The sequence below is a fragment of the Salvia miltiorrhiza genome, unplaced genomic scaffold, assembly GCF_028751815.1.
Source record: "Salvia miltiorrhiza cultivar Shanhuang (shh) unplaced genomic scaffold, IMPLAD_Smil_shh original_scaffold_306, whole genome shotgun sequence".
Classification (NCBI taxonomy): domain Eukaryota; kingdom Viridiplantae; phylum Streptophyta; class Magnoliopsida; order Lamiales; family Lamiaceae; genus Salvia; species Salvia miltiorrhiza.
Genome location: NW_026651525.1, coordinates 25,842 through 49,438, shown reverse-complemented (window position 1 = coordinate 49,438; position 23,597 = coordinate 25,842). Strand labels below are relative to the sequence as shown.

The following is a 23,597-nucleotide window of genomic DNA, read 5'->3' as shown; positions in this document are numbered from 1 at the left end:
AAGCCCAATTCTATATAGAGTATTTACAATTTCATAACTTAAAAAAAAAAAAAAAAAAAGCCTCACACATGTAAAATACTAGGGCCCAGAAGATGATGTGTGCAAATTCATACTAAGCTAAACTCAATTTGATGAAGCATCATAGTATCATATATTCTAAACACAACTTAATCTTGGCATTACCTTTACATCCACAATTCAATACCAAAGACTGTAAGAAGGTGTTGAAGAAAAAAAAAAGGAACAAACTATGATCACTAAACAAATAACTAGGCATAAATGTGTGTATATATAATATATACCTCCTCCACAACACTCACTACCTCAAAAATAGACAAATCATACATACACAAAATCTTCATCCACTTTGAGCCCTTGAGATCAGTGACTGAATCTGGGTTGTGCATAAATATATGCACCAGAAGCAGAAGCAAGAACACCAAAAACTTGAATGAATAGCTGGAAATTTGCCAGCAGCTCACCACGGGCTTCGTGCTCCATGGAACGACATGAGATTTTGTCGATGTTGAGCACACAGCCATCCGGCATCATTGAACCATAGAGAGTGAAAGCGGTCTGATAGAACCAGAGGCCCTGGAGCGTTATAGCAATGCCGCTGCACAAATCAGCTGGAAAGCTGGTTGGCATGAGAGCTCCCGCGATAGTTGATAATATACAGAGGCCTATGAGGAGAACGAGGACACGGTGGTAATACCCCTCGAGTCCCTTGTGCGTAGTCGAGTGGAAGTTGAATAAGAGGTACTCTGCTGTGAATGCTGCTGAAGCAATTAGGCATAAAGCACCTTCACTCAATGGAAGATGCCTGAAAAACGAATACCATCATGTTGCAAGGTGAGAAGTAATGCTACTGAATTAATATATATATTTATCATTACAAAGACTTCATAAAGGGGAGAACCAATCTCTAATATCAACATAATGAAAGTGACTTGTAAAGCCATAACTATATCTTTTTTACAAGATTTTCAATGCAATCTGAGCAGTCAATCTTTCTACTTAAATCTCATAGTTAGTATTGTTACTGTTAAAATAAGGCGTCAATTGTCACAGACTCACAAAACTAGTACAGATATGCTTCAAAACAAGCAGAACTGAGGCAAAATCTGTTTCTTGACATTAATCCATCTAAAGAAATAAGGCAGCCAATATCTATATAGTATTTCCATACTGATTCCAATTCAAGAAGAAAGCTTTTTCACCTTGTGTTTTCACACAGCAGTGTGATTACGCCAAAGATGAAGAACATGAGCAGCATTCCAGAGTGCTCAAAGTTGTTAATGTGAGAAGGGTTCAAGACTCCATTGACAAAAATCTTGAGATGGGTTGCATAAAGAAACTCTATGCACAGATCAATAAAGCCTCCAATTGCAATGACATAGAGCTCCAGGTACTTAACCCTGCCATCAAATCCTCGAACCGGGTTCCAAACCCTGACCCGATACAAATCAGGAACTGATACATATCTAACTATAGAGCACCAGACGTGCCACACCCCCACAACCAGAAACAGCGTTCCTGGAACCATATGCCCCGGAAACGAACCCATCTTTTCTAAGTCCTTCTCCTCCTTAAACTATGCTACTTTTAAAGGGTTAAATCTTCTCAATTAACTCACAGATATCCATTTACAAAAATTCTAAACTAGCAACAAAAGCAAGACCACAACCTTTCCTTTTTCTCTTTACAAGACTGAGTGCCATCTATATTATGATAATTGATGCATTCTCCTCTTCTCTATATGTCTAACTCTTCATCAATAGGACTACTCTTCCTAATACTCAAAAGCTAAACTAACAATTACCAAGAAACAGAGTTCTTGGACTTTCCCTGGATAAACTTGAAGCCACCTGCAAAAGAGTAATGCATCAAATTTTACTGCCAAAGATGTTTCTCAGGGATAAAGAAAAGAAAGAAAAAAGCAGTTGTGGAAACACTTTTCCACCTCAGAAATCACAACAAACCAAATGTGCTTATATACTCATCAAGATACATACATATGAAAGACTGCTTTTTCCAGCATCCAATTTAGAAGAATTTATGCACCAGGAGGATTGGAGATTCACAAATGAGATTAATAATGCACGGCAAAAAAAGTTGGCAGAAAGCAGTCAAATATTTAACAAACAAGCATACTCTGTTATTCTACAAATTCACAGCTATGATATGCCAAATCTTCATGCCCACAAAATCCCAGCAAAATAAATAAAGACAACGCAAATAGACACGGATCGTACGGTTGAATAAAGAGGTGTTAATTTTGTATCCGCGAAGAAAGAAGAGAGTTAAGCAAAGCAGCATAGATGTGTGGATAAAATAAAACTCTGTTTCTGATAATAGTATTATGAATGGGAGCGAAATAGCTTTTTGAGTATTTATTTGAGTTAATGGGGATCGAAGAAAGATTAGAGATGGGGTCAAATCACACTCATGGAAAGGAAAAGGAATAAGAGTTTACAAAAGATTTATAATTATCAACACATCATTGAATTTCATGCCTCTCTCTCTCTCTCGTGAAACACTACACTAGAAACACGTGTATGCGGACGTTTGTCGTGAATACCTGCTTGGTTGCATGCTAATAAATCTGATCTCATCATAAAAAGTTGTCAATCTTGTTTTTGTTTTTATTTTTTGTTTTGTTTTTTCTTTAGTTTCGTTCTTTTTATTTGTTTTTTTTTTCTTTAGTTTTGCTTTGGGTTTTCCGTATGTTATATTTATGTGTTATTTTTTGTTTTTGTTTGCTAATCTATACTATATTAAAAAGGGAGTTTCCAATTTAAAATTAATTTTTAAAATTGAGTGACAATTTTGTAGTTATAATAAAATTGAAGGTTTATGTTTAAACTATATACTTTTTCTTTTATTTTCGTTTTCTTTAACTTCTTATTTGTTGTTACATTTCTTTTCCAAAATTGTGAAATTCGATTAATTATAAAATATTTAATATACATATCAAATTAAAGATCACGATAAGAACTTTAATATGATATATTCTATGAAAATATTTGATTTAAAATGTAAAAATTAAATTTATTTAAATATTAAAATTTTATAAATTTCTCTCCCCTCTCTCATCTTTTTTGAATAAATATATTTTTAATTCTTTTTAATTACAGTATTTTATTTTTTTTATTTTTGTTTTTCATGATATCAAATTGTATAATTGTGAATTATTTTTTATTTTTTCAATATTCAATTCTAATATATTCAATTAAAATTAATTTTTTATTATATTTAAAGTATAATAATTGAATTAATATTAATTTTATATAAATATAAAAATTAAAAATATTTTCTTGTGCATTGCACGGGATGCAAATGCTAGTTTTGTTATTAAAAGTGTGTTGTTTTAGTTGTAAATTTATTATAATAAAATAAGAAATAAATTTGTCATAATAAAATAAGAAATGAAAAATGAATAACAAAGTTTTTAAGGATTGTTTTCTTTTAGAACCAGTTTGAAGGATTGTTAGTTTAAGGCAAATTGCCATTTATTATAATAGATGAACACATAATACTAAAATCCATCATATAAGATCAATAATTTTTAATTAGAAGAAAATGGAACACGATTTTGCATGCATACAACATGTTTTTTTTTTTTTTTTTTCAAACCCAATATACTATATAATATCGTTCCCCGATCATAAATTACTACCCGATGCAAATACCAATTTTCTGATTTAATTATATTAGGTGGTGTGGTGAGGTGTTTCTTTCAATAGAAAGCAAAATGGTCTCATGGCTTTGTCACATTTTCTTCTATAAACGGATCCAAATAAAATGTTAATTAATTGGAATTTGGAAGTACTTCTTTCAGCCCTTTCGCTTGTTGCCTTGTTGGTCCTATGGTATACTGTTCTTTTTCAAATAAAGCAATATGAATTATCTTAAGTGGGAATTATCACATATAGCCATTTTTGTTATAAACATAAGTTTTATAGCTCTAGTTTATAATAGATAAGTTATATAGTCATTTTAGGCTTAAAAGACTATAACACCCTTTGACTTCTTTTTGAAACTTCAAGTACTCGATGGCACCATCGTGTACACCATCGAGTAATGAAAAAAATGAAGATTTGCTACAACACTATCGAGTAATCGAAGTACTCGATGGTGTACACGATGGCACCACGAGTACTCGATGGTGTACACGATGGCGCCATCGAATACAAAAAAGTCAAATAGTATTATAGTCTTTTAAACTTAAAATGACTATATAACTTATCTATTATAAACTAGTGCTATAAAACTTATGTTTTTATTAAAACTTATTAAAACTTATTTGAAGTTGGTCATGTTGCTTGAGAGGCAATTTAATAAAGGGGTCTTGAAGTAGAAGGTTGATTTGGTGGAAAGTTAATGAAGATGATCAGTTCAGTCAAGGTGGAGATTTGTTGAGTTTAATGACTGCACTTTTACATCCTTGGGTAAAGGGGCATAAATGCAAATAATAGAAGTTGGAGGAGCAAAGAATAAATAGTTAATTGCATCAGCTGAATTCAATTGTGCGCATATATGAGCTTGTTTCACTGCATGCACATGAAAGTATATTTGTTTCACTGCATGGTTTGTTTTCTTGAGCTAAGACAACAGCATCAATTAGATCGCAACTGTTCTTGAGCATTTTGAATTAACACATCAAATAAACACAATCACCTAATAATCGATTTTCGTAAAGGGAAGACATTTCCAACAATACTAGAGAATTATCAAACAAAATCGGTAATGCGGATTTGAAAGCGGCAACTATGGGAGCAATTAAATATTTATTTGGATAAAGATAAATTATTTAATTATAAATTTAATTTAGAGTCTATTTATAAAGGGTGAAAATACTAAATTTATTAGTATTATTTTTAAATAAAGTAATTGTAATATATATATATATAAAATGAAGGGTATGAATATAAATATATAATCAACCAAGTATATATTCATCGCCTAATCATCTAAAAGGGATGCCCATAGATGATAGAACGTGGCAAGTTTTAAAATTTGTAATTTCGAACATTCACATGTTGATGCAATCATTGCCATTGTGCATCTCAACAAACTGGATTAAATATACACACATTGTGGTCCACTCTTATTATTTATTGAATTTCAGTTCGATTTGAAATATTCAGTATAAATTCTCTCAATTTAAATTAATGGCTACAGAGATCTGATGCTATAAATATCTTCGATTTTTTAAATAATTGATCAATAATGATTTTTGTTTACACCGCCATGATTAAAACTCTTAATCTATTATTAAAAAAGAAAGGTCTTACTAATTTTTTCTTTTAAATTACAAGAGGTATCTGAATATAATTAATTATACAATCCGCACGCAAATAGTAAACACTTCATTGTAATTAAACACCTGATCAATAGTAAGCGCCCTGCATATGGAATACCTGCGTGTGGGACCTCAAGACCAAACAATACAACACCGCACACAGGCGGGAATAGTACCATCTAAAGTGGGAAAACATCACAGCACGCAGGCGAGATTAAACTCAAGACCTCTTATAAAGGAAAGTTTTTGAGTGCCTAAACTTTGCTACTAGAGCAAGACCTCATTGACAAGATCTTACTAATTATACTATATTTGTTGTCAATATTTCTATTTTCTACAAACTTTCCCTTATGTAAACATTTTTCTTTTCAAGTTGTTACCACATTATTAAAAATTAATATCCAGTGTATTTAAGAATATTGAATCATGAAATTAAATAATAGCGGGCATATTTAATTATTTTTTATATAATTTCTAAAAATCATATGTATAAATAGTATATCATCATATTTGTATGTTGATAATTTTGAATCAACAATTAATAATGAGTGTTATAGTGATATAACTCATGACAATAAATTAATTTTAATTTAATAGTGTAATTGAATGTTATAACTTCTATAATGGCATGTCATAAACTTAAAAAGATTTACTTATATACAATTAATAATAAATTATGTTATATAAATTATATATTCCATACAATAAAAGTGTAAATGTATTTATTGGTTTTATACCTTGTTGACTAAATGTTCATGAAAGAAATAATAAATAAATAAATAAATACAGATGTTAAAAGTCCATATATGATCATAAATCTTTATTAGTTTGATATTTTTTATTTATGTTTATTAAATGTTTTATATGATCAGACAAAAATATGTTATTATGTGGAGTTGACGATTTCACATTCTTACTTGTTTTTAGAAACAGACACTTCATGTTAATGTGTGTGATTAAAAAAATTATCATCTTCACGAGTTCAAATTGTATAACAAATTTGATTTTATTCTAATTTTTTTAATCTTAATTACTTCTCCGCTTTGATAGTTTGTATTTTTTACTGAAAAATTATAAAGTTGGTAAACAATGTAGTAAATCGCTTGTATTGATTTAGAGGTATTGCTCCATAATGTCCTCAAAATTTTAAAAGTGAAAATTTAACCTTTCATATTTGTGTGTGTGAGTGACAGATTACTTTTAATAAACTACTTTGATTACATATAATATTATGGGTTATTTTGTTTAAACAATTATAATTTAAGTTATTTGGATGTTTTTTTCCCTTTTATACTATTATTACATACCTATATATTAGATTTAAGTTAATGAGCATTCATCAACTATAATATATTATAGTATATTACATTTATTGTATGGAATATATGACATAATTTATTATTAATTGTAAATAAGTAAATCTTCTTAAGTATTACATATCACTATAGAAGTTATAACATTCAATAAACTATTAAAATTAATTTGTTGTCATTAGTTATGTCATTGTAACATTCGTTATTAATTGTTGATGTAAAATTATCAATAATAAGCATGATATGCCATTTATACCTATTGTTTTCAGAAATCGTATATGAAAAATAATTAAAAATAAAATTTACTAATTACGACAGTGTGTAGTCGGTATTATATATTAAATGATTAACGTTAAATGTTCAAAGTTTCTTTTATACTTGTTGACTAAATGTTCACGAAATTAAAGAAATAAAGAATAAATAAATAAATAAATACAGATGTTAAAAGTCCATATATGATCATAAATCTTATCTATATTAATAGTTTGATATTTTTATTTATGTTTATTAAGTAATTTATATATATTTACTGAATATTTTATGATTACTTTAGACAAAAATATGTGTATTACAAACCAGATCATTTTAAAATAAAAACTACAAATCATGAAAATGTGATAAATTTTATGAGTAAAAAAAATTATAACAAAAGTTTATTTGTATGATCTAGAGTAGATGAAAAAAACAAACAAATAAAATAAAAATAATACTACTTGTTTCCAAAAATAGTATGGTAATTTCAGCGAAAAAAATTTAACTTACTATTTATGAAAGTGATTCTCCTTATATATATATATATAGGGAGAGGTTCAAATAAGAACGGAGAACCATTTTAAACCATTCGATCATCAAGATCTACGGTGGATGCATCATCTTGGTGGATGAATGCAGAACCTGGGTTCAAATCCTGAAGGGAACAAATTTTTTATTTTTTTCGAATGCAGTAATTTTAATAGCGGATGCATTAATTTGTATAGCAGTTTTAGTAATTTTAATGGTTCTCATGTTCTCAAGAAAATTGTGGTTCTCACTAGAACCGCACCATATATATATATATATATATATATATATATATATATATATATATATATATAGAAACAATGTAGTCAAATGGCCATAATGAAGATTGAAAATCAATTTTGGGCCCCTAATTTTTAAACATCAAAATATGGCCATTAATTAGGTGGTATGCCTAATTTGCCATTTTTACTCGGCCGCTGGGGTGATTGCGCGACCGCTGGATGATTGTGCGGCCACTGGAAGCTTGTGGATGAGTTGCGCGCTCGCGGGGAAAAGCCAGCTCCCACTGCGTGTATGGCACTAATAGTGCCATAAATGCCATACGCATCATTTTATTACTTGATTTTATTTTGGATTTTCGTTGGCACTTATGGCACTAATAGTGCTATAAGTGTCAAAAGAACCATTTTAAACACTTCCTCGTAGGGTTTAGATGTTCCATTTAGGATTTAAATGTTCGATTTAGGGTTTAGATGATCCATTTATGATTTCTTAATTCTATTACTATTGTTTCTGTTGCACGTATGACACTATGACCATTTTACTTAGTTTTATTTTGGATTTTCGTTGGCACTTTTGGCACTATTAGTGCCATAAGTGCTAACGAAAATCCAAAATAAAACCAAAGTAATAAAATGATACGTATGACACTTATGACACTATTAAATAAAATCGGACCCGGCACGCTCATTAAGGGTAAAAACATCCAAATCAATAAAAATAGCCAAATTTTATGTTTTTTCAATATGTGGCCATAAATTGTGTTTTATGCTTCATTTTGAACGGAGAACCATTTTCAACCATTCGATCATCAAGATCTACGGTGGATGCATCATCTTGTTGGATGAATGCAGAATCTGGGTTCGAATCCTGAAGAGAGCAATTTTTTTAGTGCATTGATTTTAACAGCGAATGCATTAATTTTTACAGTGGATGTATTAGATTTGATGATTCTCACGTTCTCACAAATAATGCAGTTCTCTCTAGAACGACATCACATATATATATATAGAGAGAGAGAGATAAATTTAACCTTATTATACTTTCAGACTAAAAACATGTTTATGAACAGTGCGAACTACTGTCTACGAACAATGAGGTTCAGGGTTCAAACTACACCGCTCTCCCTCCCCCAAAGTAAAAAAAAAAAAAAAAGAAAAAAAAAAGTTCATTCTCATTCGTGACGATACAGACGTTTAATTTTGATATCAAATGACATATTTGGGTATTTTTGACTATGTGTAGAAGAAGCAAAAATTAAAGTTTGGAATGTTTTTTAGGCTGTCTAAAATCTTATGCTTCAAAAAGTTGCCTTTTCCTCCCAACTCCGGCTAGTTCAGGCAACTGGTAATATTGAAAATAAAAGAAGCAAAAACCATTCTCGAATCTGTGAAGGATGGCGGAATTGGTCCAAATCCAATATTTTTCTTCCTGACGATTTTTGTTTTTGTACAATATAATTTTTTTCTCAGAAATTTTATTTGCTGGAGATCCCCAAATAATATGCATGACGGCTTGCTTACAAAATTTCAGTAACATTTGTGAATTATAAATGATGTAATTTTTCTTGAAACAATACAACTTGAGATATATACACTATCAAAACTGCCAAAAAGCTTTATCAATATTGGTTTTTGCCATTACCTTAAAGTTGCAAGATGGTTTTTGCTCATCCTTTTATATTATTCGCATCTCTAACTTTTCAAATTTTTGTTTCTATATACTAAATAAAATTGTAATGTTATACATCAAAACAAAAACTTATGTCGATTACATGCACAGTTCCTCACGAGTTTGCACTTTTAAAATTCTTCAAAAGATTGTAAGATAAAAAAGTGTTTTATAAATTACTACAGTCACTCCATTCTCTTCCATTTTAATGGTAACAAACTGAGGTTCAATTCCCACTTCTCTCCTCAAACAAAAGAATAAACATTTTACAAATTAAGTAGCTCACTTCAATATATATTTCCAAAAACCTTAAATATTTGCACTCTTAACAAAAGAGTACTATTATCTACAAAATTTTACCACATACGAATAGGGATTTTTTGGTCATAAAAAAGTCAGAGCAACCTTAAATACTATCTGAAGGTACATTTGTCAAATTTTTGAGTGTCTAAACGTATGTATATAATTCAAAAGTAGTTGGCTTGAATAGTAGTAGTATATTGATCGAATACACAAAATTACAAAAATAACCTATGTTACATTACATAAACATGAAGTGCACGATATAATGGCAATAATTTTGAGGGGAATAATTACTCATCCTTAATAATACCCCTCAAAAAAAAAAATTACCCATCCTTAATATTCTCTATTTATGACTTATGAGAGGAAATTTATATGCAACCCCCAATTAATAATATGTTAATACCCGAATCTTGAATTTTGTAGCTCATTCATAAGACAAAATAACCCCTACGCATAAAGACAAACAACGCTCTCTCATCCCCAGTCCACTCTCGACTTCCAAATTTAAAAGCAATTTCTTTTGGTAATCCCACTGCAACGAAAAAAATAGTCAAAAAAATAAAAACCCAAAAAATATTTAGTAAGTATATTCTATTTTTCTAAATTCCTTGTTTTTTCCTCTGCTTTTCAAACTCTCCCTGAACTTGCCGGCGTTTCTACTGCGTGTTTTATTATTCGGTGGCCTGAAAATTTCAGATCACTAACTGTAAAATTAACTTCCCTAATCTCTGTTTCTCTCTCTGGATATACGATGTATACGTGTGTTTCTCTCTCACACACATAAACACACGCACTCGTTCATTCACGCCGGCACTTAATTGCAGATGTGCCTGTGTTAATTGCTGTAGTGGTGAATTTTGAAGATTCTGGCACGGGCCTCACTAATGTATTGGTGAATCTCTCTCTCTTTCTATTTTATTTGTTTATTTTTGTATGTGTTGGTATTTTCCTCGTATATGACGTGCTTGAATGTATGTATGGGCGTGGAGAGTCTTACACCTGCACGCCGAAGTTCTCTCTCTGGCTTGGCATTTTCTTAGCCTTAATCTTTTGAGTTGTCGGTGTTTTTGGACTTTGCAGAAGCAGATCGCTGGTGTTGGAGGCGATCGATGATCGGTTGGTGCGGTTTTTGACAGAAATTGCGGTCAATTTTGTGTTTATGTGGTTTAACTGCTGGGAGGTTAATTTCGTGAGAGAGCGATTAGTTTTTAATTTTCCCTCCAAATCAAAATTTCTTCGGTTTTCCAAGATCGGTACCTTATCGTTTTTATGAGCAGCATAGGCTTGATTAACTTTCCGGAAGTGAAGAGTAGCTCTGAGCTTCCAGAATTATTTTGTACTATTTGCTGCTGGAACTTCGAAGAATACACGAAGGTTTTCTTCCTAGATTAATAAAAAGGCATACCGTGTCTGGGGGAAGTTTGCGGAAAATTGTGCAACTTCCAGAGATGTCAAACTCGAAAGTGGTGTATGAAGGATGGATGGTGAGGTATGGGCGCCGGAAGATTGGAAGATCATTTATTCACATGCGATATTTTGTGCTCGAATCTAGGTTGTTGGCGTATTACAAGAAGAAGCCCCAAGACAATGTGGTAAATTTCATTTAAAATGATTGTTTTCCCCTTATATGTAGGAGTATTTCTAATTGGTGGTGTTAGAGATTGTGAGTTCTATGATATGAATTTCCTCTTCCTCTACCAATAAAGAGCATATGTTAATGAATCATGTGGATGGCTGCAGTTCAATTCTAAAGGAAATTTTATTGCCTAGTTGATATGGCTTGGAGCTAACTGCTAACCAATTTTCTCGTTTTTAGAGGGAAACTATTTGCCATTTCTATTGATTACAAATTTACAATCATATGGAACTTACTTTGTGTTCCTTCTCCTTATTGTGTGTAAGGTGCCTACCAAGACCCTTCTTATAGATGGCAACTGTAGGGTGGAGGACAGAGGACTGAAGACTCATCATGGACATGTGAGCTAAAATCTACATTTTTATCTTTATACTCCCTTTCTGAATAGTATGTTGTTTGATCTTGTGCTTTGGCTGAAACAATGTAAACAGTAATTACTGTCACTCTCAAATGAGACAGGCCAAAAATGTGGTATATTTTGTTTTTGGATGATTTTATTCAACATGTCCTTGTTTCAGTTACCATGAGCATTAACACCCTTGTGGTTCAGTTTGTTGATCTCACATCGGAAAACTTGAGTCCTTTTTTAAAAAGACAACACAGTTCCAAGTTTCATTTGTTATATGTTCAGTACTTGCTGAAATATTGGCGTGGGAGGAATTCCCTCTATAAGATGCATTAGAAAAAAATGTGTTAATTCACATTAATTTGGTCATTACATATATACTCTTATAAGGATGACCCTAAGATACCACCAGACAAAAAAGGAAAAGAAAGGAAGCAGAGAACAGATTAAAGATCTAACACGTTCCCTGTATCGCTCTTTTAGTTGGTCTCTGATGGAATGTGGACATGGATAGCTGAACCCTTGTATTCACTAACGAAAATTGAGGAGGATGTTATTAGCAGTTGTGTCTAAATATTAATGAAAAGAGATAATGACGTGAAGTGTCATATTCTAGGTACTTAGTGAGCTAGTTTTTACTGAATGCATGCAGGAATTAGTCATGAGTTCTGGTGGCAATGAATTACAAACTTATGATATCTCTTAGCTGTCAGGCCTCAAGATGTGCCCGTTTGGGTATTAAATTTTGGTACTCAAACCTGGCCCTCTGTAGATCACATTCCATTTTGTTCCCATAGTTCTCTAAGAGTGTGAATTAGTTGTACTTCATTGTGATGGTTTTGGATCACAATTATGCATGATGGGAACGATAGTGGGTGGATGATAATTTACTTGATTGACTACTTTGAATAAATAATTTAGTATGCAGCATATTCAGTTATCAACCAACATTTTTAAGAAATAGAAGTCAATTGTTATATGCCAAGCTGAGTCCAACAAAAATCAGGTGTAGTTATTTACTACCTAGGTTTACAATTTCAGATCTATTTTTATTTATTAGTTGATCATTAAATGCTGCCTTTTGTCCCAATTTTCCATCCCTCTTGGCCTTCCAGGAGCACTTTTCTTTTGATGCACTAGTTTATGCAGCAAATGTAGATGCATGATAGTTTTGATGTTTTGACTGTTTCTACTGACAAAAGCATTTCAGAAATACTTTCCGCCAGTGCCTATTTTGAACATGCTCTGATGTTTGGCAGATGGTGTATGTGCTGTCTGTTTACAACAAGAAAGAGAAATATAATCGAATCACGGTGCGTTACTTTTGCATCTGGGGATATTTGCAGCTGTTATATATGGTTAACATTATTATTTTGCCAGTGTGTCATTAGGGATCCTATCATAATACTGCTTCAACATACGTGACAGGAGTCATTAATTTATTTTCCCCTCATATTTTCTTACCTTTTAAAATAATTATGATGTTCTCATTTGTTATATTTACTGTACTGCTTTTTGTAAGTTCAAACTTTTACTTTCTCTGCCTTTAGTCTTTACTTTTGGTATTTTGTTCACTTAAATCCTTTTGTGGCAGTTTAATTTGTTAAAATGGCATGGGCACCATGAGAAGTCCTTTAGAATATATTCTTAGTTAAAGCTCTCTGAATATGAGACATTGAGCAACAAGAACTTCAATCAACAAGACATGATGAATAAACATGACATAATTTGCTTGGGACAAATACATTTACTTAAAGGAAGGCCGTGATGCTTCTGGTTTATTTTGACTTTCAAGCAATGCTCATAAGGAATGATTTCGGCTAATAAGTTGTTTAAGAGCACAAGAAAGTTAATGAAGTCAACATTGATATGCACGGATTGATATAGCTGTATTATTATGACTGTCTGAATTCTGTTTGAACTTGCTCCTTATGGTTCCTCATACAACATCCCAGATTTTTATCAACAAAATTTGTCTGATGTGTACTCTAAAACGACATAGTTTTATTAATAAAAGAGTTGGGGATGTTGTAACTGCAAAAAATAAAAATTGGTTATAACTGCAATGTTTTCAAAGTTGAATGAAAATTGCAATTTTAGGTAAACGTCATGTTATTTCCAGCAATTGACCCTGTAATATTTGCTGTTGGTATCTTCTTTCTTTGTGATGTTATAACTATTGATATTCCTGGCTCCAGATGGCAGCTTTCAACATTCAGGAGGCACTCATTTGGAAAGAGAAAATTGAATCTGTTATTGATCAGGTTTCTCCTATCTTGTTGTCTCCTCCAGTATCTGATATTATATCACTGTTGCTGAATTGAGTTTTCTTCCAAGACACCATACATCACTATGTTTTAGTTGGCAAAAAAAGCTGACATATAGTTCTCAACATGCAGCATCAAGAATCTCAAGCTACTAATGGTAACAAATACCTTTCTTTTGAATATAAATCGGGTGTGGATAATGGGAGGAATGCTTCATCATCAGAACATGATAGTCAGTAAGTATTTCTGAATGAGGATCTTATGCACACGCTGTCATAAATAACATATCACTTTAGTAAGGCTTTTGTTAGCTTGCTCATGCAAAAGATAAATGTATATCAACTATTTTACATTCAATAATTGTTTTTCTAGATTTAGTAATATCTTCCTTTCGGTTTTTGCTAAGTATGAGGGTAATTCAGTAGATGGTGGATGGTTTTGTTGTGGAGTTGCTTTGTATCTGAGGAAGCATTATGCTTCAATGACAACAATTTCTGGGTAGAAGACAAACTTCCTTTCAAGATACAAGGGGAACAGCTTTAGATAGCAGGGATGTTGCTTTGGTGATTAACATATATAGCCATGGGTAAACCACAAAATATTTGTTCCAGGATAGTGCTCTAGGGATTTAGACTTCAGATCTAAGCAGAAGGCAGCTTCAAATGATTATGGTGATTAGAAGAAAAAATATCGAATTTAGTTGGACTGTTCAATAAAGTTGTAAAGAAAACTTAAAATTATTAATATAAACTGTACTACAGTCTGTCAATTTGGAGTTTATCTCCACTCTGAACCAATCCATTAGACTTGAAGAGCGAGCTGTTTGAATGGAAACCAAACCATGCTTAATTTTTGGTATGATTCCAAAGATTCAATTTTGAGAATCCCTAAAGTCTGTCACAGTTCTGAAGATGCCCGGATTATCCTAAACCTTGTCCCGTGGAAATTTAAGGAAATATGAATAGAATGTCCTAGTTTCTTCCTTTCCTCTGGAAACTTCTTGCACTGTCATCTGTTTAATCTAATGTTTTAGGCCTTTTGAGGGTCATTCATCATTTTCTCTTTCTTGTCCTTAATTTATTATATATTTCATTCTCATATTTTTCCTTACACAGAATGACATAACTATCCCCATACTAATATTTTGGTATTTTCGTTATAAAAATTTTGTTCTTTAATACTATATCTTTACGCTGATGAACTCCCATTTGAGAACTTCTATAATTTTGCTTAATGATACTTGTTGACTATCTAAAATTCCTCATAGTATAGTTGGATTCTGTTCCTAGCAAATGTTATTTTCGGACATTGGAGGGCTTTTGCACCAGTTATTTCTATACTGTTCTGATGCTTTCCCCATCTAAATTTGTTTGATTATTTTTCTTCTGCAGGTTTAGTGCTGCAGAAGATGAAGATGATTCTCATCGAAGTTTGTTACGTAGAACAACGATAGGAAATGGTCTTCCTTCTTCAACATGTCCACTTGATTCCATAGATTTATTGTAATCTTACTGAAACTTAACTACTACTTTTTCATTTAGCAGGCCCCCCTGAGTCCGTTTATGACTGGACGAAGGAATTTGATTCTGATTTGGCTAATCAAAATTCAAACAACCAGGCATTTTCTAGAAAGTATTGGCGCCTTCTCCAGTGCCAAAATGGTGTGTTGATGTTCGTAACTTAAGTTGAATCTGATTGATAGGCTGTTAAGTTTTACAAACCTTTTAGTCGTTGGCCATGGGATAATGCATAGAATAATATTGTCTTGATTAATCATTTACTTAATGGGAACCTTTCTAACTCTCAAACTGTATTTTATTTTTTATGTGAACTTTTAGGTCTTCGGATTTTTGAGGAGCTTGATGAAGTAGACATTCTTGTAAGAATGTTTCTTTGCGTTGCATTGCCAACATGTTGTTGAAGTGGTTTTGTCTAGGCTTCACATGGATCTATTTTTTAGTATTTGTTCCTTACAAGTTTATTTATGTAGCCAAAGAGCTGCAGTAGAGCAATGAAAGCCGTTGGGGTGGTGGAAGCTACCTGTGAAGAAATATTTGAATTAATAATGGGCATGGATACGACACGATGCGAGTAGGTCTTTTTTTAATTTAATTTTGAGAATTTGCAAGTTATGTATTTGGGAGCGGCTTGGTTATAGAAGGAAAGTTGCAGTTTACATCAAGGAAGTTATTGTTGATTTTTCCCTTAGCATCATATATACTCTTCAAGGAGGTTACTATAGCGAAGAAAACTTCATGACTTGCTCAATTTTTTTTAATTAGGTTTAGTCAATTTGTGTTTCCTTATCCGTGAAGGTTGCACTTTCTTAAACTGCAGCCAGTGTGTGGAGATGGTCATATCTGTTATGCAGCAATACAAAGGGAAAATTGCATCATATTCATGGCATAATTCACAATTTTTGTACAATGTGTAGATTACAAGTTTAGAACTAATAACCTTTGTTCCTGACTATGACGGAAGTGTATTATGCATGTAGGTGGGATTGCAGTTTCCAGTATGGTAGCTTAGTGGAAGAAGTAGATGGACATACAGCTATACTTTACCACAGGCTTCAATTAGATTGGTTCCCGCTGTAATGTGCCCTTATCACATCTTCTTCTAAAATGTGTTAGTATTTACTTCAGTGCCATTTCCTGAACATCGCTGCCATTGGAATTTCATTGCCATTTCCTGAGAATTGTGCAATTGACTGTAGATAAAGCTCCTTATTGATAGTATACTCGGCCATGTTCACTTTTCAAAATTCTTCTTTCATTCTTTTAGTCATTTTTCTCTCTATTTCTATGTTTCCCTACCCCATTACTTTTAATATTTGTTTACCAAATGGGTTAACAATTATGATTTGCTTTAGGTTTTCAAGATCACTATTGGAGATTAGACCTTGCTTTATGCCCTTAGGTCTTATTTTATATTGTTTCCTTGACAGGCTTGATTGATCTCTTAATTTCTCTTGTATTTGCTACTGAGCCAAATTTCTGTCAGCAAACAAAATTATGTCTTTTCGGCCCTTTTCATGGTGGAATTATATGGTTTGTATAGTTCAATGGTCTGTTCCCTATTGAAAGATGAAACTCATATGTCTTCACAAAAAAACTTGTGCATATATTATTTCAATGCATCCGCATGGTACACTATCAAGAGATAACAAAATATTGTAACCAATTACAGGTTTGTATGGCCTCGTGACCTCTGCTATGTGCGCTATTGGCGTAGAAATGATGATGGGAGTTATGGTAAAATTCTGTGCCTTCCCTCTTTATTGTGCTTATATTCTTTTTTAATACAAATCTTTCTGGTTTAATCCATATTACTTTGCAGTTGTGCTATTCCGTTCTAGGGAGCATGAGAATTGTGGTCCTCAACCTGGATTCGTGCGAGCTCATATTGAAAGTAAATTCAACTTTGCTTTATTAATACACACACAGCTGTTTCCTGAATCAATTCCCAAGCCACGTTGTCTAGTCTAATTGAATCTTTTGGCAATCTTCATTTTACAGTATAGTCATGCTGAAAGATTCACCTGAAAGTAAATTCAACTTTGCTTTATTACTACACACAGCTGTTTCCTGAATCAATTCCCAAGCCACATTGTCTAAACTAATTGAATCTTTTGGCAATCTTCATGTTACATTATAGTCATGCTGAAAGATTCATCTGAACCAATTGCAGGTGGAGGGTACAATATTTCACCTCTGAAACCTCGTAATGGGAGGCCCAGAACACAGGTCCAGCATCTTATGCAAATTGATCTGAAAGGCTGGGGAGTGGGTTATGTATCATCATTTCAGCAGCATTGTCTCCTTCAAATGTTAAATAGTGTTGCTGGTGAGTTCCCATTTTATGATTTAAATCCTTGAGATGTAGTGGATTTGATCCTTTGCACTCTTGGATTTATTTTTGCACAGCTTCTCAGAATCATTTTGAAATGCTCATGTTAGTCAAATAAAGTTCAAATCGGTGCTGCTATGTTGAATTGAGGATCAGTTTGTCTGGTCTTGCATCTGTCACATCCCTGTTTCAATTTCACAATATGCTGTATGAATTCCATATATTTAACTATTTCTGGATATTGTCACTTCCCTGTAAAAAAGTTTACAGCTCCATTCATTTGGTATTTTTCATTGGCATGGCTTGCAAATTTCCTTTTCTTCCGTGTTGCATTCAGTTTAAATTATCTATATTATTGATGCTCTATGTTTGACCTTTCAATGGCAATTTAAGCTATTGTCTCTATAGAAGTACCATTGTCATATTCCCATCGGAAATTTGGAATGGTAAAAGCACACTCATTCTAGGACTTGCCCATTGCCATATTGCTCATCCACTTCTATCACTACCAGCTACACCATTGATGTTCTGTTCTTTCTTGCTCTGTTTGATATGAAATTCTCAATCCTTTCAGGGATCAAACTCGAGTTACTTCTGGTGAAGAATTTATTGACTTCTGATTGTTGCCCGATTCCATTGAAATTGAATGAGATGCTCCATATATTCTTACATTTAGTTGTTGGTTTAGTTTAACATTGGTATTGTTAATGTCAGTTGGGGTGGCATACCATTGGTGAAGGGTGGTGAAGTTTTCGTGTATCACTCACACATATGTGTCAAAAGTTGCAGGCGGAGAAACTAACTTAGAATATCTATACTTCTTACTCTCGTTAGAGGGAGGTTATAGTTTGAACTTGAATAACTATACTAATATTGGCAATTGTAGAGAGACCAGAGCAAGAGTTCTCCTTCTGGTACTAGAAAAAACAAATAAAACAAGATAAACCATGAGCTATGTCTCTTTTTTTTACCTCGATCTGTAATCTCAATTTTCTTTTAATCACTGTAGATATGATTTTTTGTTTTCCCTTCTGTTGTAGGGTTGCGAGAATATTATTCTCAAACTGATGAAAGACCTGTGGCTCCTCGCATTCCTGTTATGGTCAATATGACATCAGTATCCAGCTCTTCAAAGAGGAGCAAGAAACTCCAGTCATCTTCTGCTCATCATCGCAGTTCTTCACTTGATCAAATACATGCAGCAAACAGAAATGCTGTTTTAATGGATGAATACTCTGATGAAGATGAAGATCTTCAGGCTGATCAAGAGGTTCACATGATACTTATGCTTCTATAATATAGTTAAAGGCTTATACTGAAGCTTGGCTTTCTGTAACATCTGCAGGCTATGTCGTCTGCCTTTGAGGTTGAAGACAAGAGAACTGGTATTTATCTTTAATGGTTATCTAAGTGATATGAAATCATTCTGATGTTGCACTGCAATTAACTCAAACTGTTTTTCTTTTACTTTTATAAATTTTAGGCTATGAAGAAGAGTCTACAGACCAAATAGATTTGTCCATATTCTCTGGCAACCTTCGACGTGATGATCACGATAAGGCTCGCAACTGTTGGACATTGTCGAATGGAAACAACTTCAGAGTTCGTAGCAAGAGGTTCTGTTATGACAAATCAAAAGTAATAGTACTTTCTTGCTTGTTGCAGATACATTCTTGATAGCAGTTTAGACTGCCTAGATTTTCTTAACAAAAGTCTTATGGAATTTCTGCACTACTTTTTGAAGATTCCTGCAGGCAAACATCTTATGGATCTAGTTGCTGTAGATTGGTTTAAAGATACAAAAAGAATGGATCATGTAGCTAGACGCCCAGGTTGTGCAGCTCAGGTGAGTTTCTATGGCTGATTATCTTTTCCATAAATCTGAGTTCCTTTCTGATATTACAAACTTTTAAAAAGAATTGTTTTGCCAATTTGATCAATTTTTCAGTTTTTCATCCTTGCTCTTGATATATAACTAATATTATTTCTGTCATTTTAGGTTGCTTCAGATAAAGGACTTTTCTCTATTGTGTTTAATCTTCAAGTGAGTTAATTAGGTTGCTGATTTCCATCCAAGCTATTCTGTATGGTTGTTTGAACAGTTAATGAGTTTCTACTCTCATAGGTACCTGGATCGACCCACTACAGCATGGTATTTTATTTTGTGAGCAAGGAACTAGTACCAGGATCTCTTTTGCAGAGATTTGTTGATGGGGATGATGAGTTTCGTAATAGCAGACTGAAACTTATTCCATCAGTGCCTAAGGTAGCTTTCTTCTGTCCATTTGCAGCGGAGTCTAGTGCCCTTTGATAAACTAGCCTATTTAAAATAAATGTTTAGGAACCGACTCTGATTGATGTTATGCAGCTTGTACCTCTTTGAGTCACTAAGGCTTTTGATGCTATAACCAGTAGTAAGTTAGTAACCTACTGTTTCATGCTGTCACCATATTTCTAAACGAATATAAAAGAAAAGAGAACTTATAAAGACCAGTATGTGTTATCCATTTTCTGCATGTATTTAGAGTACCTGGAGAGTATTTTTATGGCATTAGATTCTAACAGAAGTCAATGCCAATGATATATAACTTGTAGTAAATGAACTTCTGGCCATTTGTTATTATGTGTATAATATTACAGTTTTACTTGGCGGATTGATTCATGTAATATTAATGTTGCTCTTCCATATATGCTGATTTGTGCTGCTATTCCTTTTTGTCTGGCATGGTACTCTTTTATGATGCTTGATCAAGCTCAAAAGGTGTCTATTTTTTATCTCCCATAATTAGTTGAATGTCTGCCTGCCTATGTATAGATACTCATACATTTTATGCCAGAAAAACCTCCCTACAATTTCCTTTTTCATCATGACTGTCAACTCTATGTCTCATTCTAAATTTTATTAATATTACAAATCATGCAGGGTTCTTGGATTGTACGCCAGAGTGTTGGCAGCACCCCTTGTTTACTGGGGAAAGCAGTTGATTGCAACTATATTCGTGATCCCAAGTACTTGGAAGTATGGCTGTTTTCTGTACTTTTAGGGCTTGTTTACCTAGGATTTATAATTTGGTGGGTAGATAGTTTAGTGAATAGAAGGAAGATATGATAAAATTAATAAATCTATTCTGGGTATATTCTGAAGCACTGAGAAGAAAGAGATGATATCCCATGTCATTAGGTGGCATAAATATCCTTTATGTAATAACTTGAAACCAAAATATTTAATCAAGGGCCTTGGGTTATCCACCTCTTTGAAATTCAGACAAGTAATGGATAAAGTTGGTTGATTCTTAGTACTACCTTTATCTACTATAGTAGCCTTAGCATATTCTTAAAAATGCACTAGAACAAGGTTGCAGATGTACCTTTCTCGACTGATTTCGCAACTTCTGTGGTGTTTGATTTTTTAATTTTCTGTAGGTTGATATTGATATTGGTTCTTCCACTGTGGCAAATGGAGTCCTGGGCCTTGTGATTGGCGTTATTACGACACTGGTGGTTGACATGGCTTTTCTTGTACAGGTATTAAATATTAACTGACAATAGCTCGTATAATATGGGGAAGAAACTTAGATGGTGTTTGGCCGATCCTATTTTAGATAGCTTATAACCTCCATCAACTTAAGATGTTTTAAGAGCTTATAGGTTGTCAAAGTGTCTTGATAATTGACCTTATAAGTTAGAGAGAGAATTGTGAGTTAGAGGGGGAAAATCCTAGTTAGAGAGAGAAAATTGAGGAGAGATGAAATTGGAAGGGTATATATGTTGGAAAGAACAAATCATAGTAGCATAAATTTTGTAAATTGATTGTTTCTTATTAAATCATGAAAAAAATAAGATGGGGTTGAGGAACTTATTTTTTGGGGACTAGCTCAACTAATCCCCCTCTTAGAAGGAATGTAAGTATATAAGTAAAGTATGAACTGTAGTTGCAAAGAGAAAGTTACTGCCTGCAAATGTGTTTTTGCCCACATATTTGAGGAACAATTCAAGCGCTAACATGCATGCGACATATGTGTCTACTTGTTTGAGCTAGTGTGTCTTGGAAATCCTCATCTTGCTCATATGGATTATAGGATTATTAATGATTGAAAATGTCAGGAACTACTCTAATTTCTAGTAGTAAAGATGGAGTACAATTTATTCCTATTGAGAATCTGTATTAAGTTTGTGGAAGAGGATAGCTTGCAACAATTGCATGATCTGGTTATAAATTATGTTTGCACACACGAAATATTGTTGATTACACACACTGCTTATGATTATGAGATTGTGTAATGGTCAGGCCAACAGTACAGACGAGTTGCCGGAGCGGCTGATTGGTGCTGTAAGAGTTTCTCATATAGAATTATCATCAGCTATTGTGCCGGTGTTGGAGTCCGATCCTTCAGATTCACTTAAAACATAGTGCCTATATTATACATAAACAAAAACAATTGTTGCTATTCAAGTACATATACTACTTACTACATTCTTTCAATATTCAATATCTCTAACTCTCACCATGTAGAAATTATTTTTCCTGACAATTGAGTTCAATGCAGTGAAATTGTCTTGATTTTACTTGCTCCTCGTCCTTGACAATCACATCCTTGCTCCTCTGTTGAGGTTTTTGGTGATTTTATTCCTCCAACTGAAATCGTACCTCTAGATAATTGTTAGGTTTATGACATTACTGACTTGATCATACCATGACCAAGAATACACTGGGAATTTTTTACACTATGTGCCAATTTTTAGAGGGTTAATCATAGTTCCTCAACTTTGAGCATTAGATGACGAAGTCTAACTCAATTGGTAAGATGTTTTTCTTCTAATCTAAAGGTCAAAGTTTCGAGTCATCAGTAGATAGGACACGAGGAACTATTATTGATTCTTTAAAAAATAAAAAATAAAAATAAAAATCTGAGTGTTCTCCAAAATAATTTATTCAATTCACGTTTGCACTTAAAAAATTCATAATTTGAAAAAGCTCGATTTACACCAACCATTATAAAATTCAGCGACAAAATGAGATTCTTAGGAAGATTAGCGTGGACTTCTTTTCTATTTAAGCATCAAATTAAACAACGAACAAAGGGGAGAGAGAGGGAAAGTTTTTCATTCAGGACAAATTAAACAACCATTTTGATGTTTAAGTGGAGAAAAGTCTACCTATAATTCACCTAAAAATCCAACATTGTTTTAAAATGAAAAACTGAATTGAAGATATTTTTTGAAAAATACTAAAAGTTGGACTACATAAAACTATGATTAACCCATATTTAAAAAAACACGGATTTTGGGTACAAGTGTAAAATTGAGATGGATTCTTTAAAGCATGCAATTAAAACATTATTTTACGATTAGTTCGTTTTTAAACATCTCCAACTAGAGTTGAAGACTGGCTTGAGTTTGTTGGTCTACTACCATCTAAGATGTCATCGAGCCACACCCTATCTCATGGCGCCGGCATCGCCTCTCCTCTCGCCGGCCTGGACAACAAAGAGCCACACACATTTTGTATTTTAACTTTTTATTCAGGACAAATAATTACCATTGCCATTTTATAATTCAATAAAACTTATTATTCTATTCGTCCACCAAAAATTTGCCACATTGTAGACTACACTGATTTTAATAAGATATAAGTTATAAAATAATAAGGGTCGCATTTTAAATGTGAGGAGAATTGTGTGGACTCTATTACTATATAAATAAAAATGATAGTAATTTTTTTGCAAATGGATCGGAAAAAAAAATATGATAAATTTTCCGTCGACGAAGAAAACATATATAATCATGTATAGCCGTGTGATTTTTAAATCTACAAACTATTACCGAATTTGGCTTTTCTCGAATCTATAAATTTGGATTATTATTAAGAGTTACAAAAATCACA

At 32.8% G+C, this 23,597-nt stretch overlaps 2 protein-coding genes across 13 annotated transcripts; one reads left to right on the top strand and one right to left on the bottom strand.

Annotated features, from left to right (window-relative positions):
- Nucleotides 1-127: 127 nt before the first annotated feature.
- Nucleotides 128-2,588, bottom strand: LOC131004052 (uncharacterized). 5 transcript variants are annotated; one of them, XM_057930631.1, is made up of 3 exons: nucleotides 2,256-2,568; nucleotides 1,221-1,868; nucleotides 128-823 (listed from the first exon to the last, which is right to left on the bottom strand). In XM_057930631.1, the coding sequence occupies exons 2-3, from the start codon at nucleotides 1,565-1,567 to the stop codon at nucleotides 382-384; spliced, it is 789 nt and encodes a 262-aa protein (XP_057786614.1). In that variant the 5' UTR covers nucleotides 1,568-1,868; nucleotides 2,256-2,568; the 3' UTR covers nucleotides 128-381. The 5 variants fall into 5 exon arrangements, with proteins under 5 accessions (XP_057786614.1, XP_057786615.1, XP_057786616.1 ...); XM_057930632.1 differs by having other exon boundaries at nucleotides 2,016-2,518; XM_057930633.1 differs by having other exon boundaries at nucleotides 2,155-2,486.
- Nucleotides 2,589-10,102: 7,514 nt separating this feature from the next.
- On the top strand, nucleotides 10,103-22,279 carry LOC131004050 (protein ENHANCED DISEASE RESISTANCE 2-like). 8 transcript variants are annotated; one of them, XM_057930626.1, is made up of 24 exons: nucleotides 10,155-10,321; nucleotides 10,440-10,507; nucleotides 10,696-11,207; nucleotides 11,518-11,592; nucleotides 12,857-12,910; nucleotides 13,796-13,861; nucleotides 13,997-14,100; nucleotides 15,256-15,323; nucleotides 15,409-15,525; nucleotides 15,703-15,743; nucleotides 15,855-15,955; nucleotides 16,362-16,457; nucleotides 17,054-17,118; nucleotides 17,204-17,275; nucleotides 17,555-17,710; nucleotides 18,754-18,983; nucleotides 19,059-19,098; nucleotides 19,197-19,351; nucleotides 19,458-19,559; nucleotides 19,713-19,757; nucleotides 19,839-19,979; nucleotides 20,637-20,732; nucleotides 21,137-21,238; nucleotides 22,002-22,279. In XM_057930626.1, exons 3-24 carry the CDS (start codon nucleotides 11,064-11,066, stop codon nucleotides 22,122-22,124), a joined length of 2,193 nt encoding a protein of 730 aa, XP_057786609.1. In that variant the 5' UTR covers nucleotides 10,155-10,321; nucleotides 10,440-10,507; nucleotides 10,696-11,063; the 3' UTR covers nucleotides 22,125-22,279. The 8 variants fall into 8 exon arrangements, with proteins under 8 accessions (XP_057786608.1, XP_057786604.1, XP_057786609.1 ...); XM_057930622.1 differs by having other exon boundaries at nucleotides 15,406-15,525; XM_057930624.1 differs by having other exon boundaries at nucleotides 10,180-10,321; nucleotides 10,440-10,501; nucleotides 15,406-15,525.
- The last annotated feature ends 1,318 nt before the right edge of the window (nucleotides 22,280-23,597 follow it).

Coding starts and splice junctions, on each gene's coding strand:
- LOC131004052 (XM_057930630.1), bottom strand. CDS start 1,567: ATGGGTTCGTTTCCGGGGCATATGGTTCCAGGAACGCTGTTTCTGGTT. Junction 824..1,220: donor CTGCTGTGTGAAAACACAAG/GTGAAAAAGCTT, acceptor TTCGTTTTTCAG/GCATCTTCCATTGAGTGAAG.
- LOC131004050 (XM_057930621.1), top strand. CDS start 11,064: ATGTCAAACTCGAAAGTGGTGTATGAAGGATGGATGGTGAGGTATGGG. Junction 19,560..19,712: donor GCCCAGGTTGTGCAGCTCAG/GTGAGTTTCTAT, acceptor CTGTCATTTTAG/GTTGCTTCAGATAAAGGACT. Junction 19,980..20,636: donor TTATTCCATCAGTGCCTAAG/GTAGCTTTCTTC, acceptor CAAATCATGCAG/GGTTCTTGGATTGTACGCCA.